At 33.6% G+C, this 27,166-nt stretch overlaps 2 protein-coding genes and 2 long non-coding RNA genes across 4 annotated transcripts; 1 reads left to right on the plus strand and 3 right to left on the minus strand.

Moving 5' to 3' along the window:
- Positions 1 to 6,307: 6,307 nt before the first annotated feature.
- Positions 6,308 to 7,033, minus strand: LOC130510980 (uncharacterized). Its single transcript, XR_008944758.1, has 2 exons — positions 6,818 to 7,033; positions 6,308 to 6,697 (listed from the first exon to the last, which is right to left on the minus strand). It is a non-coding gene; the product is annotated as an uncharacterized LOC130510980 (long non-coding RNA).
- A 1,822-nt stretch (positions 7,034 to 8,855) lies between these two features.
- On the plus strand, positions 8,856 to 10,033 carry LOC108828997 (uncharacterized). Its single transcript, XR_001945897.2, has 3 exons — positions 8,856 to 9,258; positions 9,331 to 9,511; positions 9,767 to 10,033. It is a non-coding gene; the product is annotated as an uncharacterized LOC108828997 (long non-coding RNA).
- A 7,374-nt stretch (positions 10,034 to 17,407) lies between these two features.
- LOC108828991 (uncharacterized) lies at positions 17,408 to 20,241 on the minus strand. The gene is made up of 6 exons (XM_057008167.1): positions 19,476 to 20,241; positions 19,046 to 19,382; positions 18,790 to 18,984; positions 18,582 to 18,720; positions 18,066 to 18,522; positions 17,408 to 17,700 (listed from the first exon to the last, which is right to left on the minus strand). Exons 1-6 carry the CDS (start codon positions 20,239 to 20,241, stop codon positions 17,408 to 17,410), a joined length of 2,187 nt encoding a protein of 728 aa, XP_056864147.1.
- An 872-nt stretch (positions 20,242 to 21,113) lies between these two features.
- LOC108828992 (uncharacterized) lies at positions 21,114 to 22,255 on the minus strand. Its single transcript, XM_018602638.1, has 6 exons — positions 22,196 to 22,255; positions 22,024 to 22,079; positions 21,698 to 21,821; positions 21,562 to 21,636; positions 21,427 to 21,470; positions 21,114 to 21,285 (listed from the first exon to the last, which is right to left on the minus strand). The coding sequence occupies exons 1-6, from the start codon at positions 22,253 to 22,255 to the stop codon at positions 21,114 to 21,116; spliced, it is 531 nt and encodes a 176-aa protein (XP_018458140.1).
- Positions 22,256 to 27,166: the final 4,911 nt, after the last annotated feature.

Raw genomic sequence — 27,166 nt, forward strand, 5'->3', positions numbered from 1 at the left:
TTTGCATATAATATGGGGTATAATTAAAAATTGGAAATTAAAATCTAAATTTGAAAAAAAAATTAGCAAAGTGTAGAGATAAAGTTGAAATTAAAAAAAAAACTTTGCAAATTATACACCTTAGATCCTATCCATTTATTTTTGAACATAATATAGTAGCATACACTGGAACATGTACAATGTGACGTATACCAGAGAGTGTACACTGAGAACTGTACACCGGAAGTGTATACCTGGAAGTGTACACCGGGGGTGTACATGCGACTGTGTACATCGAAATGCGTACACCATAGTGTACACTCCAGTATACACTGCAACTTTAATTTTGTTTGATCTATCTTAGTTAAATTCTAAATCTTAAACAATTATTATTTTTTTTGTAAATTTTGACAAAAAATAAACTTCATACTCGAGAATTGATTAAAAATGTTTATGAAAGAATATAGACGTATAAACTATTTTAACGTACACTTGGGTATATACACTTGCCCCAGTGTAAACACTTGCGTACACCCTAAACCAAAGGGGAGCTAAAATTACGCTCTAATTAATTAATTAATTAATTATAGAATTTAAATTAATTAATAATATCCTTCACCGGAAGCGTACACCCTAATATCTCTTGATTTTGATGAGTTTTAGGCTAGATTAGATGGAAGCTTCATCGGACGTTCGATTCCCGCTTCGGAATCGGAATCATAACCTTATAGAAGTTTGCGGAATCTCGAGTCATAAACACTAAATAATAAATCTTATAAACACTAAACACTTAATCCTAAACCATAAACCCTTAGATAAGTCTGAAATTCTAGGGTTTATGGTTTACCCAAAGGTTTGATATTTTCAACGCCATTAGTAAAACACTAAATACTAAATCCTAAACACTAAACCCTAAATCCTTGGATATGTGCTAAATCCTAAATCATAAACATTAAACACTGTAATATACACATCTAACATACACCTTATACCTAAATGATATACCCTCAACTTTGGATTAGAGACCCATAAATCCTAAGCCATAAATCATATATTCAGAACCTTAAACAAAACATTAAACTCTAAACTTTACACAATATATACTTTATAGAACTGATATCTCAGGGTTTTAGTGGTTTTTAACATCTTATTTTTTTTATTTAAATTATTTAGGTGTGCAATTAGGTTTTTATATTGCAATTTGCATGTAATATGTGCTATAATGCACAATGAATTTGGTTTTAAATCTCTTAAAAAGACTTAACAAATTGTAGAGACAAAATTTGAGATTTAAAAACACTTTGCAAATTGTACTTTCACCCTAAATCCTTCCATTTATTTTAAACATAATATAATAGCATAAACTGGAACGTGTACAACGTAACATACACCATAAAGTATACATCAAAAAGTGTATACCAAAAAGTGTTTATTAGGAAATGTACACCGGATTCATGGATCTCTACAACCTCCCATATTCTCTGTTGGGGTCAAAATCGGTCAAGACGAAATCGATGTCCGAAAGTCTCGGAAAAACATGAAAGATATTAGAGCAACCTCGAGAGACTAATTGTTAATCGAGAAATCTTGAAAAATATTAAGTTCGAGATTCATCATCTTGAAATCAACGGCTAGAAACATTTTCTACACGAGGAAAAACCTACGGAAAACTAAAAAGAACGCAAAAACACGCACAAGCCGAAGGAACCGAGCAGCCGATTCTGGTCGCGGCCGTGGTCGCCGGGCGGCTAGCCCCGTGCTGGCCATGGCCGCCGGCGGCTAACGCCCGTGCTGGCCGTGGTCGCCGGGCGGCTAGCCCCGTGCTGGCCGTGGCCGCCGGCGGCTAGCGTCCATGCAGGCCGTGGTCGCCGGGCGGCTAGCCCCGTGCTGGCCGTGGCCACCGGCAGCTAGCGTCCGTGCTGGCCGTGGTCGCCGGGCGGCTAGCCCCGTGCTGGCCGTGGCCGGCGGCGGCTAGCGCCTGTGCTGGCCGTGGTCGCCGGGCGGCTAGCCCTGTGCTGGCTCGGGTTGTCGGACGGCTAGTCTTCGTGCGTAAGTTCTAGGCCCCCGGGTCGCCAGAAATCCGTGTTTTGCGACTTTCCGAGTCCCCGCAAACAAAACTCCTTTTCCTGCTCCAAGATTTCGGAGAACCCATAAGACGTCAACGGACAGAAAGACTTCGTATAAAACGGTGATGGTTATCTTAAAACACCGTCGACGATCAAGCCTCTGCTCTGGAACAAGGATCATGCGTCCTGCAGCGAGTCTCATACCCTCTCATGGCGGAAGCGCTGGCCATGAGAGAAGCAGTCACGGAAGCGAAGCGCACATCCCTCCTCAAAGTCTGGTTTAGAACCGACTCTCTCGAGCTCGCACGAGCTTTAAACTCGAAATCATATCCGGTGGAGCTTTATGGAGTTCTCATGGATATCGAGTTACTATCCCTCTCTTTCGATTTCTTCTTTGTGTCTTTTGTTGGATGTGAGCACAATGTATTGGCAGACTCATTAGCGAAATCTGCTTTAAGCACTGGCTCTGTTCGGTTGTACTGAAACTACTCTTTTTGAAGTTATTAATCAGTTTGTTTGTTGCCAAAAAAAAAAGGAAATGTACACCGGAAAGTGTACACCGGAAATGTATTCCAAAATATACATTCTCGTTGACACTATAGTGTATTCTGGGAAGCGTACACCGGAAGAGTGTTCTGAGAAATGTACACTCTGGTATACACTGTGTTGTACATCCTAAATGTATACTTGGTGTATACGTGAACATACACAAAAAGTACACCTGTTTTACACTCGGTGTACACCAGGATGTACACTCGGTGTACACCAGGATGTACACCTATACAACGAGAGTATACCTTTGAGTATAACGAGTATACACTTGTGGTTACAATGGTTTCTTGTAATCCAAGAAAGTTACAAATACAGTACTACTGAAACGAACTGCCTGCTGATCCTTCCACATAGAAAAAAAAGAAGTTTAATTTCAAAGATAACTTAACATTTCAATGTTTATTCAACATATCATTGTGTTCAAAAACATTAAATCCTTTTAATTCACGTAAGTTCATGAGAGAGTCAGAACACATTAAATAAACTAAAATCTACATAATCTTAAGAACATTTCCATGGGGTGTATTTTGAGGTGTGCATCGGATTATAACTGAGGTATACACTCGGACAAAGACAATGATAAAACAAAATATAAATATTTTTTTAATTTTAAAAGAACTGTACATAAAACAGTAGTTTATGTAATTTCTTAAATAACAATCAAACTTTTATTCAAATAGAAACTCTATAAATTAATAAATACTATAAATTAATAAATCAAATATAAGCATAAATTAATAATTAGTGACTTATTATATAAATATAGTCAATATATTTCATATTTTATTTTTTTCGTTCATAGTGAAATTTATCTTTATTATTTTTAATCCCTTTAAATAGACTAATGTTATTTTTATTTAAATTTAAAATGCATTTATATTTACTGTATACCCTAGATAATCAAATAAAAACAATAGAAAACTTATTTTAATAAATATATATACCAAAAAATTAAGTACATTCTTTATATGTATACATAAAACCCATTTTAAAATAGATATAGATATTAGAAAAAAGAAATTTTCTGTAAATTACTAAATCTTAATAAAAAATCAAAACGGTATGAAGAACTTAGAGGTTTTCTCAGTTATTTGAATCCAGATTATAAGTGTTATACTAGAAACACTGCTGCAGCTGATGTAGTTAAAACTTGGGAGAAGGAAAAACAGAAGTTGAAGTTTGAGTTAGCAAATATTCCTAGTAGGGTGTGTTTAACTTCAGATTGTTGGACGGCTTCAGTCTTCGGAGATGGGTATATCGTTTTGACGGCACATTATGTTGATCAGAAGTGGGTTTGCACAGCAAGATTTTGTCATTTTGTAATCTGCTTCCTCCACACACCGGTGATGCTTTAGCTAGTAAACTTCATGACTGTTTAAAGGAGTGGGGAATTGAGAAGAAGGTGTTCACTTTAACTCTGGATAATGCTACATCTAATGACTGTTTGGAAGAAATTCTAAAGGTTAGGCTGAATTTAGATGATAATCTGTTGTGTAAAGGGGAGTTTTTTCATGTTCGTTGCTGCGCACACATCTTAAACCTTATAGTACAAGATGGTTTAAGTGTTATTGGTGGTGCATTGTCCAAGATCAGAGAGACGGTGAAGTATTTTAAGGCTTCGATTTCTAGGAGAATAGCACTCGCTGATTGTATAGAAGGTGATGATGAAGTGGTTTTGTCATTGGATGTTCAACATAGATGGAACTCGACATACTTGATGCTTGAGAAAGCCTTGAAGTACGAGCGTGCTTTAAATAGGTTTAAAGTGGTTGACAAAACCTACAAGCACTGTCCTTCTAGTCAAGAGTGGAAGAGGGCAAAGATTATCCATGAGATCTTGATGCCTTTTTATTGTATTACTACTTTGATGTCCGGGACAAGCTATTCAACATCCAACTTATATTTTGGACATATATGGAAGATTCAGTGTCTGTTGGAAGTGAATAGGGACAATGATGATAGTGTCATTCGAGACATGATCTCTAAGATGAGAAAAAAGTTTGATAAGTATTGGGAGCAATATAGTGTCATTCTTGCTATGGGTGCTGTGTTGGATCCTAGGGTAAAATTCAGGCTTTTGAAGCGATGCTACGATGAACTTGATCCATTCACTTCTGGAGAAAAAATAAAACACCTCAAGGAGAAGCTTTATGATCTTTTCGAAGAATATAGGAAAAAGTTTCCGCTGACTCCTGTTGTGAGTTCTTCTAAAGTTGCTTCCCATGTTTCAAAACGTGGAAGAGGGTTCTTAGACGTACAAGATGTAAGTTCTTAATTTAGTCTTTGATTTAAATTTTACTTGTTGGTTATGTAGTAACCTCTTAAACTTCAAATGGTGCAGGATTTGTTTGATCTTGATGACGTACCAGACTATATGGAAGAAGGAAAGTCGGCCTTAGATATGTATCTTGAAGATCCAAAGCTAGATATGAGGAATCATCCTGATCTGAATGTTCTGGACTATTGGAAAGAAAACAGAAATCGCTTTGGTGCTCTTACTTACATGGCAATGGACATCCTTAGTATCCCCATCACTACTGTGGCATCTGAATCTTCATTCAGTATTGGGTCTCGTGTGATAGACAAATATCGGAGTCGACTGTTGCCAAGTAATGTCCAAGCTCTGCTGTGTACTCGTTCTTGGATATATGGTTATATGCTTGATGATGAAGGTATGCTTTCTTTTGTCTTATATACTGATCATGTGTGTATTAAAGTGTAACACTTGTCTTGTGAAATTGTAGATGATAATGGAGAAGGTGAGACTGTTGTTATCAGATCAAGGCCAACTGATGTGGAAAATGTGATCACACCCGAGTAAGTCTCTTGCATTTCTTAGTTCCTTTAGCTTAGTGTTTTTGTTGATGAGTGTGAGAGGCAGATTCTTGGTTGTGGTTCTCTCGTTAGATAAGAGAAAGACAAAGATGATTTCATATTTGATGCTGGTCTGTTGATTATGTGATGTTCCTTTCCTATAGTAAGATATCTTTTGCTAGTTAGAGCTTGTCTATACTCATAGAGCGTGACATTCTACTAGAAATTATGAATACAGATTTGACTTTAGCAACTAGTTTTTTTTGTAATTAATAAAGATTTTACCTCTTTTTTGTATTTGACTTCTTTACAGCAACCAGTCTTTGTGAATACAGACAAACCAACTGAGCCAGTGGATCACAATATAGCATGCGTATCAACTTTGCTAAGGACAGTTCGTTTTTGCTTATTTCAACGAGGTGGTCATATGCTTGTGTTTATTTCAAAACTTGCAGTACAATTAATAAGTGTTTTGGATTATGTTGAAGACTTGCGTTTTGAATTTTTGAATTTTGGAGTGTGAATTATTGTATTAAATATGTTGTGTTAAATATTTTGATGAGTTAAATTATATAATTTGTTATTTTCTGATTAGCATTTTTTGTTATTAAATGTTAGTAATTTGTCAATAATAATTTTATTGTGATATGATATTTTTAAAAAAATTATGTTTATTAATAGCATTATTAGTGGGTCAACCCATTAAAACCACTAACTCATTAGTTTATATGGGTTATGGTTAAGCCCAATCCATTTAGTTAATGGGTTGGTTTGACTCATGATCCATAAACTGCTCAATCCATTTGGGTATGGGTTGGTTTGGGTTGGTTTACCCATTTTGACACTTCTATCAAAACCCAACACTATTAATTTATATATTTTAGTTCTGACAAAAAAATAGTGTTTTTAGTTTTTTTTTTACATTAACATTTTGATTTTGAAATTGCAGGGCAACTTGTAGATAATCAAAAGATGATGGACCTAAATAGCAATAACAAGAAACTTGGACAACATATCCGAGCTTGTAGACGACGGTGACTTTGATTTTCCGGTGCACGGGCGTGGAGAACAAGACGACGACTGGAATTTCGCGGACAAGGCTCAACGGAGGTTGTGAATTATTTAACACAAACTCCGGTCATTGTCACTGTCGTTAGGGCAAGTGCTCCGTCAAGCTCCGATCCGGATTAAGCTCCGTTCCGGGACTCCTTCAAGATCCAGTTTAGTCAAGCTTCAATGCTACATCAGCTCCGGCAAACTCCAGTCAATTGAATCCATCGTAGCCTCTGCCACAAAGAGGAAAAGAAACTATTAGTTTCTGGGAATTAATTAATAGAAGAACATAAAAGTGCCATTTTCATAGGCATACAAGCACGGAAGCCTTCGCAAATCTTAGGAGCTCTTACTCGTTTTGACCCAAAAAAGCTCGTACTCGTAGGCTTCATTTCCCGTAAGGTCTTCCATACTTCTCAAGTTCAAAGATTATAAAATTAGATAAAACTTCGTAATCTAAAGCACGAAACTTTAGATTTGTCCAGAATTAATATAAGCTAGTTTTATTAAACGATGCCCAGAAAAAGATAGCTTTATTAAACATGGTGAACTCAGGTGGCCCGGTTTCCTCTCCGTTTTCCGTTCTTTTGTTTCTTAGTCTAAGGTTTTTTAGTAGATCTAGTGTTTCCGGCTTGCGCTTTTCTCGAGGCGGACGTTCGGTTCTGGTAACCGCCGTGGCTTGAATCAAACGTTCAGGTACTCCTGCCCGAAAAAAAAGAGCTGAGATACTCCTGCCCGAAACTGACCGGATTTGAAATTAAATATATCTTTATTTAAATCAGAAAAATTATTAAAAGACCATGAAACCAACAGAAACTTGCATAATTACAATCCAACCAGGACTATTTCGCGGACTATCCAGACCCGATCCACAAAATTCGGATCTCTTTTTCCATAACTTCCGAAAACTTTGTAAAACCTAGTGTAATTGTAAACTTGGTGTAACTGTACAGAAATTAATTCCTACTTATATTATTGTATGAATATACATTGTATCTAATACAAGTTATTTAAATTGAACTAATGCATACTTTTAGATTGTAATGTTTTATTATATTAATTTTTGGACACAGTTGATGTTATTGATATATTTATTGATTTTTTTTTAAAAACATTAGTTTATAGATATAACTAGAAAAATTACAAAATGTGAAGAGTTATTTACAGAAATTTATTAAAAGTAGATAAAATTAATTTTCAATTGGCAATGCACGAGCAGTCAAGTGTATATCACAAGCTGCACAATTCCAGAAACAAAGATCGCATTTCCACCGTGATTTTGATCCATTTAGGGAGACTACAAACACTAATTTTATGATTCTGGAGCACCAGCAATCATATGTCACATTAGGATCTATCATTTCAGCCATAGATAGAAACATGGCAGGTTTTTCATAATCTCAATGGCCTGTGAGTTCCCAACTATTGATGATTTGAAACATCTGATCAACATGTTGACGAGTAAAAGCATGGTAGTTGTGAACCAATCCTCCATCATCAACACTAAAGGCTAAGTTCATCATACCATATACAAATAGAGCCAACAAGCATCCTCTCTCAGCAGCAAGATATATTTTTTTCTTACCAACTAAATGGAGGATGAAGAACTCATACATACCTCTCAAGTATATGGCCTCTGGATTACCCACACGGTAGCAACTAATTCTGAACATTCGAACATCATTGACCTTGTCTAGCCAGTCATTCATGTAAATGAAACTTGCCGATCTGTAGAAGTAATCATATCTTCCAATTTTGTTTAACCCGAAAAAAACAATCCGTGCACAACCAAAGTCTTGGATACTGGTCGTTGCTACGTTGTAGAGAATCTTATGAATCATTGAAGGAGGGAGAGAAGCCAAGTTCGTCTAACTTTGATAAAATAAAATGGTTATTGTGTGAGAGAAATCTCGTAAATTATTTGTTACTTGTATAAGTGATAAACCCTTGAAATTTAATGAACCACTCACCCAAATTTAAGCAGAAACGTGTCCATTTATAGGTGATTTGATAGACTCCTCGACTGTCGCATCTCTTGGATTTAACTTATTAAGATATATAACTATGTATAAGTAAGTAAAATTAAGTGATTTAGATTGTTTAAATTTATGAAACTAAGAAAAACGTAATAATTAAGATTGTATAAATATTTAAAACTATGTAAAACTTAACGAAATTTATATAGTCTATTGTTGTATTTTGCAAGAAATGATTAGTATCCAAAACGTAATGTATATATTTAACGACAGCAACCAGCAGTATTGGAGATCTATATTAATAAAGTTGAACAGAAACTCTCCACAGGCCTCCACCTCAGCACTCCTACTTCCAAATCGCACACGTGTCATGCAATGAGACACCCTTTTTTGTTTTCGATTTTCACTCTCGCAGCTTCTGTAATTTTGTTTTTCCTCTGATTAAAATGTGAGGAGATGTGGGCTTTCTGATTATTTTGGGCCAAACTTTTAATTCCAAAGCCCGATAATGTTTAGGGTTGGTCTTCAGTTTTCACGTTATCGACGTAGTCGTCTCCTTCCTCTTCCTCTTCCTCTTCCTCTCCACTGAGTTCTGTAACGTTTGTTTCAATACTATTCAATTCGATCTTCAATTCTAGGGTTTTGGGGGCAATGGGATTTACACAGTCGATAATTCTTGCTTATCTGCAAACCAGCCGCGAGCCCTTCGAAAATGGCGTCTTCCTATGTTCTTCTCGGCAACCTGAGAGCAGGCCGTTGCTCAAACACAGCGGAGGTGCTCAATAAGAATACTAGATATACTCTTAAACCAGTCCGATGTAAGCTTCAGATGTTTATAATATTTAGTTGCAGAATTTATAATATTAAACTTTTGTTCTTTTCTCACGCAGATTGTAGAGGATGGCTATGATCTTTTCCTGATCGACAGCTTGCTATTATATTCTCTGCTCCTAACTACTGTGGTGACTTCGACAGTGCTGTGAGATCATAAGTGTTGATGAAAGTTTAATGTACTTTTTCCAAATTCTTAAGCATATGGATCAGAGGCCCTGGTTCTTATGATGAATAAAGGTATTAGATTAGCATGTTGCATTACTCTTTCATCAAAAATAACGTAGCAAAGCTGTCCCAACCTCATAGACAAGCTGATGTATATTATATTCCCAAATTGTGTAGACTATGACACCAGCTCTCACCATTTGCGTGTACACAATATTTTAAGATTCGATTGATTGAAAAAAGAAACTGGATTTGTTTGTATGCTAAAAGTTTTGAACTTGATGTTCTGTATTCACTTACAGAAAGATTTTTTTTTTCATTTTGCAGTTTGCTGTTTGATCCTCTCGGAAAAAAGCCGAGATTGGCAACATGAATCCGGGGAAGAGACATTTGATGCTATTTTAGACTTTGTCCTGAGGCCTTGCAAGGAGGCTTAAAATGCATGGTACATGTTATATCATATCTTCATGAACACTCGCCATTTCTTTTCTCAAAACTGTATGTTCTTATGAGCTTCTCTGACTCATATTGCACATTCAAAGTATGTTCTTCCGTCAACTGAATTACTCAGTTATATACAACCTCTATTATGTATCACACACACTCAGGAGTCTTAGGTCATGATACAGAGTATGATAAGTTAAATCCTTGACAGACTGAACTTAAAACTCTAATATGCATTCAAAGAGGTCAGTGGTTACATTTGAAACTGTTGAACTCTGAAAGTGACTAGAAACGGAAAGCTTCTCTGTTACTTAACATCCTAAATTTAAGGCTAATCAGTCAGGAGTTTATAATATGCAGTGTAGTATATTCTTGAGTCATCTCCTCGATACAAAGATCACTATTTTTCCTTGCTTTTCACAAGAACCACCACAAATATTTTTACTATTGGTTTGTGACCGCTGTATGTATATACAATAGTAATCTATAACAGGACATTGCCTTCAGTTATTATTTCTGGTACTGTAATTTAGTTTATGAGAAGTCATACCACTGTTGCCTCTTCCATCCCAACCTCTGTCACCATCGTCTTCATTGTAAGCCACTGCTTTTTTAGCAATCTTGAGTTTTTCTTGAAATTGCATGAATAAATGGTGCAGTCATATCACATATGTATCTTTTCTTACTGCGTTCTTAAACGCCTACAATAGAGAAAAGATAAACAAAATGGTGATTTCTTTTCCCCATAGACTTTTATAGAAAGAAGACATGTCTTGATATGTTGAAGATAAGCCAGTGCAAGTTTGCTAAGGTCAAAAGACAACGTTCTGGTGAAACAGAGGATCTCATGAATTCAATGATTCTGTTGGATAATAGGCTTAAGAACATGATCATGTTTTCATAAACTACTTAAAGAGACATTAAAGCAATCAAAGGATTTCAAGCTCAAAATAAAGTATACATGACTTACATAACATTGTTGCTTGGAACTGATCATATCATTTAAGATGTACATGACTTATAAGTATATCTTGAGCTTTGAAAAAGTTGTAAAGCTATAGCAACTAATAAATTATTAAAAATAACAAGCAACGATGATATCAGCAATTACTGAATTTGGACAAAACATATATAATAAAACTCAAACCATCTGCCTAAACGAATCCAAAAGGTTATCAAACAGAGTACAAATTTCGTAAGTTTTTTAGTTTTCTATATCCAGAATACCAAAATCCAAACCTAGAGAAAGGACTTTATATTTACTAACCCCTTTTCTTTCAGAAAAAAAAAAATCAGACCACCCGAAATTTGAAAATAATAAATAATTGTCTTACAAACAAATAATTGTTTGAAATGAATTTCACCAAAAAGTTACGAGCTCGTCACTTCTTCATAAAATAAATCAAAACCATCATATAAATAATTGTTTGTGAGTTTGTGTTTTTTTTTTGTATATTGGACCTAATTTCCCTATTTTTAAAGTAAACATCAAAGCTTTGCTAAAAAAAAAGGGTAAACATCAAAGATAACTGCCATTTCAGCACCACAAAATCCGAGTCAAGTACTCACTTCTAATATCAACATCAAATACACACCAAGCATTTGATTACATAATTAACACACATACCCCGCGTGTATGATTCCTATTCAAAAAGAGTTAATGATCTTTTCAACTTGAACCAACAATATTTAATAAAATTTACAATATAATTTATAATTAAAAAAATTACATTTATTATTTTCAATATAAAATAAAATTTCAAACATTTATAAATTAATATATCTTTTATATAAAATAATTTTAATGTAAACTCACCCGCCCGTAGGGCGGGCCAACCCCTAGTAATAAATGAAAATGATAATATTTAGTTTGAGAAAAATCATGTAATTAATGATTCAAGCAGTGGCATGTCCATTTAAGGGTAATTTGATTGACTCCCTGAGGAAGCACGACTTCTCTCACACGCCTTCTCACTGCAACAGTCGCATCTCTTGAATTTGGAACTTTGTATAACTTTAATTTATTAAGATTTATTACTATGTATAAGTAAGTGAAACTAAGTGAAACTAAGTAATATAGATTGTCTAAAAATTTGAAACTAAGAAAAACGTAACAATTTAGATGCTATAAATATTTGAAACTTTGTAAAACTTAAAGAAACTTAATTATAATGTTGTTATATTTAAAAATTTCCATAGTTGGATTCAATATCCATTTTTCATAGTTGTCTTAAGAAGTAAAATTTCTTCTTTTAACACACTAACTTTATTGTTTGTGTTTATGTTACTTGGTTTGTTATTTATGTTTGTAAAATTTGGTGTAACTTAAAATAATTTTGGTTAAGTACATCATTTTTGTTTGTCAAACTTCGTAAAATTTAGTATTACTTTTTTTTCATGTTTGTGTAATTAGGTAAAAAATTTCAAAAATTTTCATTTTCGTACGTCAAACTTTGTATAACTTAATATTATTTCTGTTTGTACATTTCGGTAAACTTTGTCAGAATTTTCATTTTTCATTTGTCAAATTTCAAAACTTAAAAAACTCATCACTGAACTAATTTGATAGAATTTATGATTAATTGTACAACCAAAATCTCAGAAATACCATGACAGTAACAATAAGACAACATACAACTATCAATATTTGTCTTCCATTATTGGATCATTAATCCACATGGTCATTTGAGAAACCACGAGGAGACATCAATAGTATTGCAAATAAGGGTTTGAATCAGATTTGGAGAACTTCTGGATGATACACCCGCCGCTGTAGCTTCAGAGTTTTGTCTCTTGATTAATCACTATTTTCTGGAAAAAATCTAAAAATTGCAGATTATGTGAAGAAAGATGAAAAGAAGAAATGAGATGAGAGAAAATGAGGTGAGAGGATTGAAAAGATGATAGAAATGAGAAAACCCTAAAAATTAAAGCAATTATAGTTGCCAACTTCGTTTTTGGGGTCTGGAAAAAAGAAATTTTTTGAAGGGAAAATTCTGAAATTTGAGCGGGAAATTTTTTTACAGCATTTTTGGGTCGACGTTTTACCAAGTTTGTAGTTTTACAAAAAGCTTCAAAGTTTTACTTTTCTATTTTTTGCATTTTTTTAGTTTTACTGTACTCAAAAGATTTATATTATAGTTATACCACTTTTATTTAGTTTCCTACAATCAAATTCCATCAAATCATGTTGTGACATAATTAATTTTGTTGCATATATAAAATTTTTGATGTCACAAGGACAACACTAAGATAAAAAGCATAAACGAACAATGTATTTCCTCTATTATGTAGTACACAACTATGTGATAAAAAAATTAACTATAATTATTGTAAATTTAAATCATAAAATACTAACAAATAATAATCATAATACTTATAAGCAACCAAACAAATTAAAAATTGTGTCTTCAAATTTTTATATTTTATCAGTTTTACTAAGTTTTATTTAGTTTTTTTTATCGTATTGAACAATCATTTTGAATAATAGATACAACTAATCGTGGTGTGTATTTTCTTCTAGGTTCCCAAATTTAAATATTTACGAGAACAAGTATGCACTTTTTTAATCGAAACAAATTAGAGTTCTTAATATTCGGAGCTCACAGTTCAAAATAGTAATTTCAAAACAGTTATGATGTGATGCTCAATCAACTAAATCTTTTACATGCTCTCCACGTTATCCAAATCAATACCTATATTATCTCTATCTCGAATAACAACATCTTCCACTGGCTCAGTCACCTTAAGATGTTGTTATGTTTTTTCAATGGTATCAAAGATTTTATTACCATATAACTCAAATTTTACCTATTTGTATATGGATTTATGGTCATTTTTCTGCATATTTTGTCCACTAGCATACAAACTACCTTTACCTTCGTTTGGATTTCATTCATGACCATCTCCGGCTTTATAATAGTACTTTTAATAATCAAAGTGTATGTTTGTGAAAGAACTCGTCGTCTCATGTAAAAATCAAAATGATTAACAACAAGTTAGATGAACTTGCACGGTTTAACCATAAAATGTTACCAAGTTATATAGTTTTACCATTATAGTTATATTAAGTTATACAATTTAGTTAGTATCATTTTACCTAGTTACACAATTTTACTTAGTTGTACATTATGATTTTACCAAGTTGTACAGTTATAGGTATACCAAGTTTTACTACGTTCTCTAATTTTTTATCAAAATAATAATTTGATACATTTTTTTATATTTTTTGTCATACAAAAACAGACTCATATTTATAATTATATCAGTATTTTGAATATTCAAATAGATCGAGACTCATTGTTCTTAATCAATTAATTGTGAATAAGAATTTGAAATTAAACCTCTTCAAGAATGAATTAGTGGAGAAGATGAATGCCAAATTGAATAGAATAATTAAATCTGGGTTTGAGATTTACAGTGGAGAGAGAAAAGAAGAAGATAGAGTAAGAGAGAGAATGATTTTGATTGGTTTAGACACAAAGGATAATTTAGACATTAACCATTGAAAGGAAGAGTATCAAAACACATAAGAGTACGCCAGATCACGTGAGAGTATGCTAGATCACTTTTTGCCTCATTAAGAGTACCTGAGCACTTTACTACCGTGGCTTCTTTCTCAGGTGAACGGTCGGCTTTTGTAACCGCCATGGCTCTTTACTCATGTGAACGGGCGGCTTTAGTTATCTTGAAAGGCGGAGGCTCGTTTTGCTCCGGTTGTTTTGTGGGTGGTGTCTCGATGTCGGTTTGAGGTGGCGATGGGGAATTATCCCTTTGAATGAAGCGTTGGTGGAGTTAGGGTTTGGGGTCTTTATGCTCCGGTTCGCGATTCACTTGTCTAGGGTTTGAAGTGGTTCAAAGGCCGAGGAGATCTCGATAGATCGATGGAATCTCTCGGCGTGAAGACAAAGGGGTGTCGAACGGGGTTGGTTTAGTCGGAGGCTCGTCTGTTGCCGAGATCCGATGAAACGCGTTTTCAGTTTGATGTTGTTCCGGCGGTGCGGTGGCGGAGATGGACAAGTTGAGGCGGTTGTGTTGTGTGTCGCACTCACTGAGCAGTCTTCTCCTCGATTTGAGTCTCCTTGGTTCGTGCTCCGACCAGATCGTACGGAGATGGAGCGCGGAGGCGGCAGAGCTTCTTTAGGCGCTAGGGTTTTCTGATTTGTGGGCCGTTGGGCCGGTTTGATTTGTTGGGTGTCCAATATGTATGGGCTTTGTAAGACTTTTGGGCTTCAGCCCTTTTTAATATAAATTTCTAGATGGAAAAAAAAATTAAACATGGTGAACTCAATAAACGAGAAAATTGGAGAAGAGAGAAAGAAATAATAATGGGGAAGAAGATTTTATGTTAGTCAAAAGTCATAGTTTCTCACTGTGCGAAAACAACTCAAAGGAAACAATGGCAATTATGTGAATATGTTATTTGGATAAGGTGTGTTCAGTATTTTCTGCATAACTTGTATAGGGTCAAATAGTGACGCGACCCATTTTACAAATAAAAATTATAACAGACCTAAATCCCCAATTGATAACTTGAAAGTGATTCATATTGCCAATTAATTCGAAAAAGATAGCTTTATTAAACATGGTGAACTCAATAAACACGAAAATTAGAGAAGAGAGAAAGAAATAATAATGGGGAAGAAGATTTTATGTTAGTCAAAAGTCATAGTTTCTCACTGTTTGAAAACAACTCAAAGGAAACAATGACAATTATGTGAATTTGTTATTTGGGTAAGGTGCGTTCAGTATTTTCTGCATGACTTGTATAGGGTCAAATAGTGACGCGACCCATTTTACAAATAAAAACTATAACATACCTAAATTCCTAATTGATAACTTGAAACTGACTCATATTGCCAATTAATTCGAAAAAGATAGCTTTATTAAACATGGTGAACTCAATAAACGAGAAAATTCGAGAAGAGAGAAAGAAATAATAATGGGGAAGAAGACTTCATGTTAGTCAAAAGTCATAGTTTCTCACGTGTGAAAACAACTCAAAGAAAACAATGGCAATTATGTGAATGTGTTATTTGGGTAAGGTGCGTTAAGTATTTTCTACATGACTTGTATAGGGTCAAATAGTGATGCGACCCATTTTACAAATAAAAACTATAACAGATCCAAATCCCCAATTGATAACTTGAAAGTGACCCATATTGCCAATTAATTCACTTTTTTAGAGGTCACCTCAGAATTCTGAAATATTTACAATACAATGCCATTTTCTTATTTAAAACCTATGTTTTTTATTAAATAAAAATTTCCACAAAATCCTCTTTTTCCAACAAAATATATATATTTCCCTATCATCTCTCTCTTTAATTCTAATAATAATATTATTATGGTAATTATTTGAAACTACCAAATCAAATACTAAATGTCGCCACTTATGGTGGTAATTATGGCAAAATTGTGTTTATCAATTACATTAATATATTTTCAAATTTTTATTTATGATTTTCGTTTAACTATGTAATAAAATATTCCTAATGTTATACAAAATTAATTTTAAGCAAATATAAAAGTACTGAATGTTATATAGTGAATTGCTATTATATAATGGATCATAAAATCATGAACCCAACATCATATATGTTTTGGCATCAATACTATTAAAAACAAAAGACCTTTTTGACGTGTCCTTCTGTTTTAACAGTATTTACAATTTTCTGTCACTAGAATATTTTTAGGCTATGATTTTTATTAAATTCTGTATTTTTCTAATTTCTTTTTAATGCAACACTAAATTATTTAAATTTTTTTTCCCTTTACATGTAACTAACCAAAGATTTTTTAAAATTTCAAAGTCGAGAGATCTTAATAAAGTTTGGATTTTTTTTGTTGTTTCATGCCGTTACTTAATTTAAAAAAAAAATAAACCTTTTATTTATTTCATCATACGTTAAGCATTATATTCCAGAAAACTCTATTTCTAATTCATTTTACAAGCACGACATTAAATATTTGGCTAAGCCTTTTTATGTTTTCATAATTGTTATTAATATGATTCTTTTAAGATATGTAACATGATTATTGTAAACATTTGGACCCTTCATGTTATTTATTTTTTGAACTATACCACTAATTTCATTAATAGCTTCTTATTTCTATTTTGCAACTTAAAATTTTTAAATCAAACGAACTCAACAATTTTAGTTTGAAATATATTATACTCACCAGCAATCCAGATCGTCAAGTTTTAAGTGCATCACCTTCATTAGACTCACCAGCAACTCCATCTCCAACATCCAATATCCACTTTGAAAATGATTCAAGTTCCTTCAACTCTTCCGGAGTCATATTAGTCGACAGCAACTCATGTTCTTTGTTAATCTGAGCACTTTGCAATGTTTCCAAAAGTAAGAGTAATTTAGGGAATTCAACACAATTTCCGGCCTCGAGCCACCATTTATAACAGGCAGAACTTGCCTAAAATCTCCACCTAATACAACAACTTTCCCAGCAAATGGCTTCTTTTCTTTAATCCTCATAATGTTTGCTAAGCTCCTATCGAGTGACTCAAAACAGGTTGCTCATCATCGGTGCTTCATCCCAAATAATCATAGAGGCTTCTTTAACCAAATTAGCAGCATATGTCCCTGGTGGCAAATTACAAAAAGAGTACTCATCTGGATTGATTGGTATACCGAATCTAGAATGTGCAGTCCTTCCTCCTTGTAACAGAAGGGAAGCAATACCACTTGATGCAACATTCAACGCAATCTCACCTCTGGATCTAATAGGAGCAGATAATAATCTCCACAAAAACGTCTTCCCAGTACCACCAAATCCATAAACAAAGAAAAGTCCGCCTTTTTTTTTCTGTAACAGCATCAATAATCTCCTTGTAGATCTTATTTTGCTCATCAGTCATTTTCAAAACGTCCCTATCATGCTCTTCTCTTAACTTATCACGGTTGTAACTCAGCTCATTCGTGATCAAAACGTTTTGTAAATCAAGAGCATCGCAGAAGGGCTTTGGTATCTTATCCCAATTTGATAGAGAAGTTGCATTAATCTTCAAAAAAAATTCAATCTCCAATATGGCTCCTTCTTTTTTTGTCAGCATCACTTAAACATAGTTCTGTAGAAAAATGACATGTTAAAAAGGAAGCATATGTAAATAATCAAAGCGTAATCTCGATTGATAAATAAAGCAAAAGATAAGATAAATAACCTTGTCTGTTCAACCGTTTTCTCAGCCTATACTCAATGTCTTCTGAAAGAAACTCCCATGTATTTTCCCAAACTTTTTCTGGCATTGATAAGGTCATCGACATGAGCATAACAGCAAATAAATGTCGTAGACAGGCTGCAGAACTCGTGAAGCTTGACCTGACTATATCATCAATGCATTCTTGGTCATCTTCTAATAAACCCCGAGCAAAACAGCATTCCTTGAACGAAGGATATAGCACATTATTGAAAGTCCTTATATCTTCAAAACTGGTTGGTCCACGGACAATATTCAGCAATTCACGCAGATAATATGCTTCCTCAAACTTCTTGGGTGCATAGTTAATCCTCCCAAGGCAGAAACCCCTTTTTCTTTCTTGTAATTTTCTTTCCTTTTTGTTCCAAATAAACCTTGTAGGAATTTCAGCTAGAGTCAGCTTTCTAGCAACCTCACTAACCTTGTTCAACTCAAACCATGCCATGATATAGGGATCTGAATCAGCACCCGACTTGTTACTTCCTCAAATGTGTCGTCGTCCTTAAACATTATATTCTGCTTTCCTGGCAAATGAAACTGTATTTTCTCAACAGGCACCGATCTGTAGTGAATAGGAAACTTTAGAGTTCTCCATGCAGATTCACAAGCAGATACATATCTGAAAAATAAAATACGTGTAAGTGTCAAAACGTTAATATTAAAAGCAAATGAAACTTAAAATATGTACCTGCCATCGAAAAAATCTTTAATTTCATTTTTTTGTTCTTGATCTCCATTTTGGTTCAACTCACTGTGATCATATGATCCTACTTCTTTCGGCGGTGCAACAGTAACAGTAATCCGATCCTGTCCCTTGTTGATATACTTGAATAAGTATTTGATAGATCTCGACTGATTGCACCACTCAACATTAATATGAGCTCTGAACATAAGCGAAAGAGTTCTGTTATATGGTATAACATATCTATTGTCGCACTTGAAACCTTTTTTTCTCAACAAAATGACCATCATCACGTCTCCGGTAGATTGGAAAGCCCGCTTTATTAACAGTAGTGTTGGACGAAAAAGCCTTCGGAAATTGTTTGGAACATCTTCTGTTCTCCATACACGGTGATTTAGAGTTGACAACACCACAAGGACCATGAATCATCATGTCTTTAACCACTTCATAGAGTTCAGGGTCTTCATCTCTTTCTGGAATCTCAGCTGAAATGATCTGGTCAATGTGGTCGGTTGTGAGAATCTTAGAACTAGGATGCATGAATAACAATATGTGAGCGTGCGGCAACCCACGTTTCTGAAACTCAACTGTATACATCGCTGCACAAAATTTTAAAATTAGGTAATTATAATACTGACAGTCGAAAATACACTTATGTGAATAGATCAATCGACAGTAATAGCAATACTTACATGCCAGAGTTTTGCCTAAGAGCTCGCCATCTGTTAAAACTGTCATAAGTGATTCCAACTTCATCTTGAAAACTCTTGAGACGATTTCAGGCCTATCTTCTGCATTCAAATTCCGCTGGGATAGATATCTTGTAATCTCCGGCCATTTTGGATTGCATGTAAACGTGATAAACAACGAAGGGAAACCATAATGTTTACAAATAGCCATTGCGTCTAGATAGTTATTCTTCATGTATCTCGGTGAACCAGTGAAAGATGCTGGCAAAATAAATCTTGAACCCTTATCATTCATATCAATTTTCCCATCGTTCTCAGACTGTTTGATCGAGTCGTAACTGTCTGACCTCAAACTTTTCTGATTCTGCTTCAATAAACAGATACGGTTAGTTTCGATAGTTGTGAATGCATCAACCAGAAACTGCTGAGTCTGGCACTCGCCATCTCTTTCAAAAAGACGGAAAGCAAACCATTGCCTCATACTTATATCCTTTCTCTTCAATCTGTCAGCAGCAGGAGAATCCCTTTTTTTAATACCGAGTCTGAATCCATCTTCACCATATGAGAAAATAAGGGGATATTGAAGTGCAAGATAAGAAGGATGTATCTCACTAATTCTTTTTAAACTGCCGGTTTGTTTTTCCTGTAAATCAATATCACGCCTGTCCATCTCCAAATTAAAGTCTCCAGGAATTAATGCTGCCACCTCAGACGTAGTTGGAGTATCATAAGTCCTTCCATCTTTCTCGCGAGTACTCACAATCCTCATATGGAACTTCTCGTTAGCCTACATGCTCAATCTTTCCCGTGCCTGCCGAAACTGCTTAACATACAGATTAACATCTTCAAGCACTTTTATTATATCCTCAATAATCTGCTTTCTCAACTCAAGCTTCTTAGCTTTATCTGCCTTTGTCTTGTATTTGCTGAAAGAAAGTGAAACAAATAATGATAAACAACACGCCACTGCCAAACAAAAATTCTTTATATTATTGATGGGCCAATACCTCAGAACAGCGTCTCTATCATCAACTTCGGATTCAATGTCAACAATATAAAGCTGAGAAAACTTTGCGGAGTCACCGGAATCTGGTTTCATACTGCCCATTAAATGGTAGTTTTCCCCTTGCAGTGTAAAAGTTTTCGGACCAACACCATTAGGAATAGAGCGATCAACTTTACCACCAAGAGAAGTGAAAGAAAACAGCATGTTCAATGATCTCAAGTTGTTCTGGTAGTACCGACTTTTCGCATCTTTTCCATAAAGCAGTTTTTTTATGACCAAAGGGCTCTCTCTTAACATAGGTAGTGTGACATGTCCTTGTCCACAACAGATCGAAAAAATTGGATCATGGTTAAGTCTTGTCATTGCCAAGGTAAAAAGTGAAACTTTTATTGCATGTCTCTTGATATTCCCAAATGTCAGTTTTCATGAAAGTATCCAAGATGATGAAAAGTTCAAGGAGTGGATTTAACATAGAGATATTCAATTCTTTTATTATTAGAAAATAAAAAAATAAAAGTAAAAAAATTAAAAACATGATAAATAAATCCAAAGGAAAAACAGTTGTGTTTCGTAAACACTTATTATAAAAGTGAAATAATAAAATAAACCCAATAACATCAAGACAATCCAGCTCATCATTTGTTGCGGTAGTCACTCTTCTTTAAGCTCAGTTCTTCATTGCTCATCTTTTCTACTTTGATACTTTTTGTAGGCCGCTTCTTTGATGTTGAGTTGGTGTCTGTCAGGTCTCCTAACTCATATTGTGATCGCTTAGAAGGAGTCTTCACCAAGGCAGAACTCTCGTCACTGTAAGTTAATAGGGATCCGTGTATAATAGACCAAATCAGCATTTATAGCTAAACAAAATATATAAGTAGATTTTAATAGCTACTCGTATTTATTAAAAAATAATTACACACGGAACAAATAGAATCTGATTAAAATTACCTCAGAAACAGAATGTGTTGATGCCCTGGTCTCTGTAATAGCATCTGACTCGGAATCAACCATTAATGTGTTTTAAACTGACCACACTTTTAGAACCTTATAAATTTCATATCCCTTACTGATGTTATCTTTTACCTCATCAACACCAAACTTAAATGTCTTCCCAACAACGTCGATGATACATGGAAGGAACATCTCAGGATCCTCTAGCTTATAAACAAAACAAAGGAATAAATTTATAAATCTTAAAAGAAAAACACAAACTAAATACCTCTTCCAATGAACCATCCAAAATTTTATCAGCTTTAACTCCTAACAGTGGGGTAGCAATCCAATCAAGAAGAATCAATTTTGTTTCAACTGTATCATCTTTAACCTTCAAATGCAGCTTAAACCTAAAAATAGAACTCCACATGAATATTTATATCAATTACTATGAAATATTATATATGAACTTGGGACAGAAAACAATACTTTGGTCCAACATTTATCACATTCTGGTTGCACTTTTCACACCAGAATTCAGGTGAATTGCTGATTGGTTGATCTAGAACTTTATAAGTCCTTGTTTGACACAATTCACACCCAAAATAATACCATGCATAGTTGGTATCTATGGCATAGATTGTAGCCACAACCTTGCATTTTCCAATCTTCAAAAAAATACACATAAACAAAAACAAAATTCAGAATCGCATTATCCAGCATCACGATAATTTGAAAATTGGAATAATATTATAATTGAGCTAAAAGAGTGTTTAATGTAAACCTGGGTGGAAGACAAAAGCTCAGAGACGGTTATATCCTCTGTCTGATTCCAAGTGTCCATTTTTTTAACGTTAGGAAGTGCAAGCTGTTTTCCTTCTTCAGATATCTCAATCATACTCAAATATCACCATTAATTTTGAACCTATATATCATCCGAACAATAATGATCTCGTAATATTGACATATATATACTTATCCAAAAATTGTATAGGTAAGAAGTAGAAAAGTATACATTTCTTTAAGCTCCTCGACTTCTTTGATATTGGGATCAAAAATCAATTGCGATGGATCAAAAGCATTAGACACTTGGATTTTTCCTATAAAAATATTTAATAAAAAGTATTAATGATTGAATATAAATCATTCTATATAAAGTATCAATTATTTCACCTCTAAATGAGCCGAGTTTTGCAAATCGGAACACACAACAACTCCAAATTGTGCCTCTTCTCTATGAGAATCCATAACTTCAGCAAACTTACCCCACAAACAACATGCAATTAGTTGATCACTACAAAAAAGGAGGTTACAAATTCGTAAGTCAATTCATATATGAAAAATATATGAATAATAACATCTATACTTAATGTCTCTCAAGTTGAAATCAATTTTTTTCCTCTCCTTTCCACCACAATTGAGAGTTTGAAGCTCTGAGACATCTATGGCCTGACCAAGAATATCTAGAACAAATACAATACAAATTCAAATAATGTAAATGACAATAATAAGCATAAAAGTTGGATGAAAGTATCTTTATAATATTACCTATCAAAAAATCAGAATCCAGTTTACCCGCGAGAACATAATCAAATGATGCTAATGCAAGGAACATGTCATCGTTTTCCACATCAGATGTCTTGATAATTGTTTGCTTGATGAAAGTGTTCTTGTGGATGTTGTTTGTTGGTCTGAAAGTTTTTCCAGCCGGACTGACTTGGAAGTTCTCAACAGTCTTCCATTCACCCACAATGCATTCCTCCCCCAATGATTTCATATAATTATTCTTGCATGTAGCTTGTAATTTAAAGCCCTGCATGATAATAATGAAAATTACTTTAATGTTTAAATATTATTTCAAACGACATCTCACAGAATAGAGAAAATAACACGACAAACCAGATTCATGTATATTTAAACCAGTAATCTATGATTAATGTTACAGTACGTCTAAGAGAAAAGAACTCATTAAGGATGATGAATGACATATACCTTTTTATCAGCAAAGATGATTTCCATACTTTCCCCAAACCCGGTAAATGATGGTTTCCATGTATGCAGGACTTTCACATTTATCAACCAAGTTCATTTCCACGGCTTGACCTCATCAAGGTAAACACACTTCTTTTTGGAAGATATGTAAACAATTGTTTGGAGAAAAAGTATGTGAATAACGTGAGGAGAAGAATGTACGTGTATATAATATGGGTGAAGGCCGATATAATAGCAAGATCAAATTTGAAATAGTTAGAGAATATATTGTGATGAATCAATCTCTTGAGTATCAAGTTAGTTTAAGTATTTTAAACAGAAATATAGTGGTTTTGGCATATTCGACACAGTTGGTTAGTTTAAATTATATTCTTTTGTTTTAATTTAAACAATATTGATTTATACTCCGATTTGGTCGGGATAAGATAATAAAAATATTATCGTGTTTAATATGTCAAAATCCTACCTATCTGAATATATGCAAGGGTTCGAATATTCTGTTAAAAAAATAGTTAAAATGCACTTAAAAGAGAAAATAGCATCTTACATGAAAAAGATATGAAGCTCAATAAAAAGTAACAATGGATAATAGTTGTTATCCATACGTGTGTGTTAGGCAATCTGCTTCTAATTAGACATTGTTATGTTAATTTTTTTACAGCGAGGAACTCAGGATGCATGGAAAAAAATTAATATATAGGGGGAACATGAGTTACATAATATTAAACCATACAAAGGTATACAACGATTTCTCAATACTATTAGAAACTGATAGGAATGGAACTGATTCTGGATAGTTAGGAAAAAATGGAGAATACATGATGATTGTTGATTGTTATGCATTCACTTTTAATAATATAAACTTATTTATTTTATACACAAATTTTAAAAACCAATTTTATTAATTGAATAAAGACAAATCGAAACGAAACATGAATCCAGAATCAAGAAAACCCAAAACACAAATATAGAAAAAAGAAAACGAATAAAAAGCAAGAAAATACCAAATATAAAACATAGAATACAAAGATAAATAAAAAAACATGAATCCAGAATCATATCAGCCACTTTTATCGATCCTTTCCAAATCTGTGCATTGCTTCTTCCTGGAATAAACTGAGTTCTGGTGTAGGGACTTGGTTCTTTTCCATATAGCATCATTGAGACTCCAAACTTTCATTGCATTGAATGTGGACAATACATCTGAGTTGTTGTTTTTGTCTACTGAAATTCCAAATCCATAAGATTTCCCAACAATCTCCACAATCTCAGATGGCAACATATCTTGATCTTCAACCTGTACATATAATTACAATAATTATCGTTTAGGTAGTAATAACTAAATAATAATATTAGTTATTATTATGAATAAATAATATATCACCTGGTCAATCAAAACATTCACAACTTTTGATGCAGATTTTTTCACAATATATGTTGCAACAGAGTCAGGTAGAGTAAATTTTGTTTCACCGGTCCGATCTTGCACAAGCAAATCAAATTTGTACCTGAATACAAAGTAGAGCACAAATATACATCGTTAGAATAAAAAAAAGGTCACGCATCTTGTCATCTTATTTTAAACTTAAATTTATTACATTGGTGAAACCTTGGTAACATTATGCTGACAAATTTTACACCACCAATTTGGCACATCCGATTCACCAAATACAATACGTGGTTGATAACATTACTCTCGCAGACAACACAAGCACAATACCACCATCCATCCGAGGTATCAATAGCATAAACTGAACAAATTAGTCTGCAATTTCCATCCAATAAACAAAACAAAGCAGTATAAAAATGAGTATGGCAAAGAATTATCGTTATTTTCACAATAGAAACAAACCTTTTCAGATCGTTTCATCTCTTGAATGGTTAAGAAAGGAAATTGGGACCATTTCAGGCGCTTTTCATTGATCTGTAACTTGTCACTGGTATTGTGGTTCTTATCAAGGACGTTACATCACCATGAAACCTACAAACAAATATTAGGATAAATCACATACTGCAGTTTGTTAGAATACTTTATATTTGTATATGAGATACTTGCTTTTGTTTAAGTGCTTGGGCGTCTTTGATAGCAGGGTTTATAAACACCAAAGTAGAATTAAATGTGTTGGAGACTCGCCAATAATCTGAAAAAAACAAAACAAAATATATGTATCAATATGTAGACAACCAAATGAGTAGAATCCTTATCATGTTCATTGTATAAAATACCATCATATTTGAATACTTTAGCAAATCGGATTAAACAAATATCTCCATTTTTTGGTTTGACATCTTGAATCAAAACCTCAGCCAATCTACCCGAAATGCAGCATTGTAGACGATGGTTGCTGAGAGAAAAAAAAAACAGTTATGAGATATATTATTGCGATATGTTTAAAACTATATATAATAAACATACTTGATATCTCCCAAAGTAAACTCCAATTTGATAGCTTCTTTCCTTGCCCCTTGAACAATTTCGTTAGCTCCAAAGTCTAAAATCACTCCAATCACATCTGTTATGAAAAATGTTAGTTAAATTAGTTATGAACATATATAATATAATGAGAAAAATCGTAAGAAAATCACAATACCAATAAGAAAACGATTATCACGCGAACCATCTATAATGGTGGAAAAATCATGGAGATCAAGGAACATGTTGTCGTCGCATGTGAAGTTACAGTCCGTTATTGAGGTTTGAATCATGAACTCAATTTTGTAAACATGGTTGGAGGGTCGATTAATGCCGGATACAGCACTTAATGCAAAATTGGTAATAATTTTCCATTCATCGACACCACATTGGTTCTCAAATCGTTGCATTAGCTTCTGTTTGCAAATTGCATGTATTTTGACACCCTAAAAATGACAACATTTGCGGGCTTAGATCATATATAAAAAGTATTAAAGTAAAGTGAAAGAGTAGGTTTGAACTTATATTTTTATCGGCTAACACCATCTCAAGACATGCACCAAACTGATGACTGAATAAAACTCATTTATGAATCACTTTAACAGTAACTCTCCAGCCAGATTTGTAAGGCTTGATCTCACTTAAAGTGCTCAATTTGATTATCGAATCCATTTGAGAATATGAGGATTAAAAGCTTTGATATTTTGAATGGTTAGGTAAGGTGTGATGGAGAGTGATATTTATATAGTCGTACATGATGGGAAGATTAATAGATAGCATATATATAAAATGCTGATATTTAGGAATATTTACACAATTTAAGTTAAAATAAAATTTGCTATTGGTGTTTTCGAATTGTTTAATATTATATAGTGTATCAAAATGCATTTGGAATATACGTCGAAATTAGTTATGGTTCGTAATAAGTAAATCGAATATATATAAAAATGGCTAATAGTTAGGAATATGCTATGGATATAAACGATTTGCGATCATTTGTTAAGCAACGATTAAAACGAAAAATCCCGCTGATGATTCAGTTGTTAAGCAACGATTAAAAAAGAAAAAAAAAACAAATCACTTAAATAAAAAGCTTAGATTAAAACATAATGCAGTGGCATTTTCCTGTAAATACTTTCAAAAACCAAGGGCACCTCAAAAAAGGGCCTTGTGTTTTAATAGTATAGATGAAACATTAATGTTCTATTTTAAATTAATGCATCTATACTTCTATACTTTTAAAAGGAAAGTATTCTAAAAAAATCTACTTATACAAGGTTGTTAGGACATATTCATTAGTTAATTAATTTTTGGTCTTACCTTATTTATCTCTAACTATACAAGATTATT

This window comes from Raphanus sativus, chromosome 4, assembly GCF_000801105.2.
Source record: "Raphanus sativus cultivar WK10039 chromosome 4, ASM80110v3, whole genome shotgun sequence".
In the NCBI taxonomy this organism is placed as follows: Eukaryota; Viridiplantae; Streptophyta; class Magnoliopsida; order Brassicales; family Brassicaceae; genus Raphanus; species Raphanus sativus.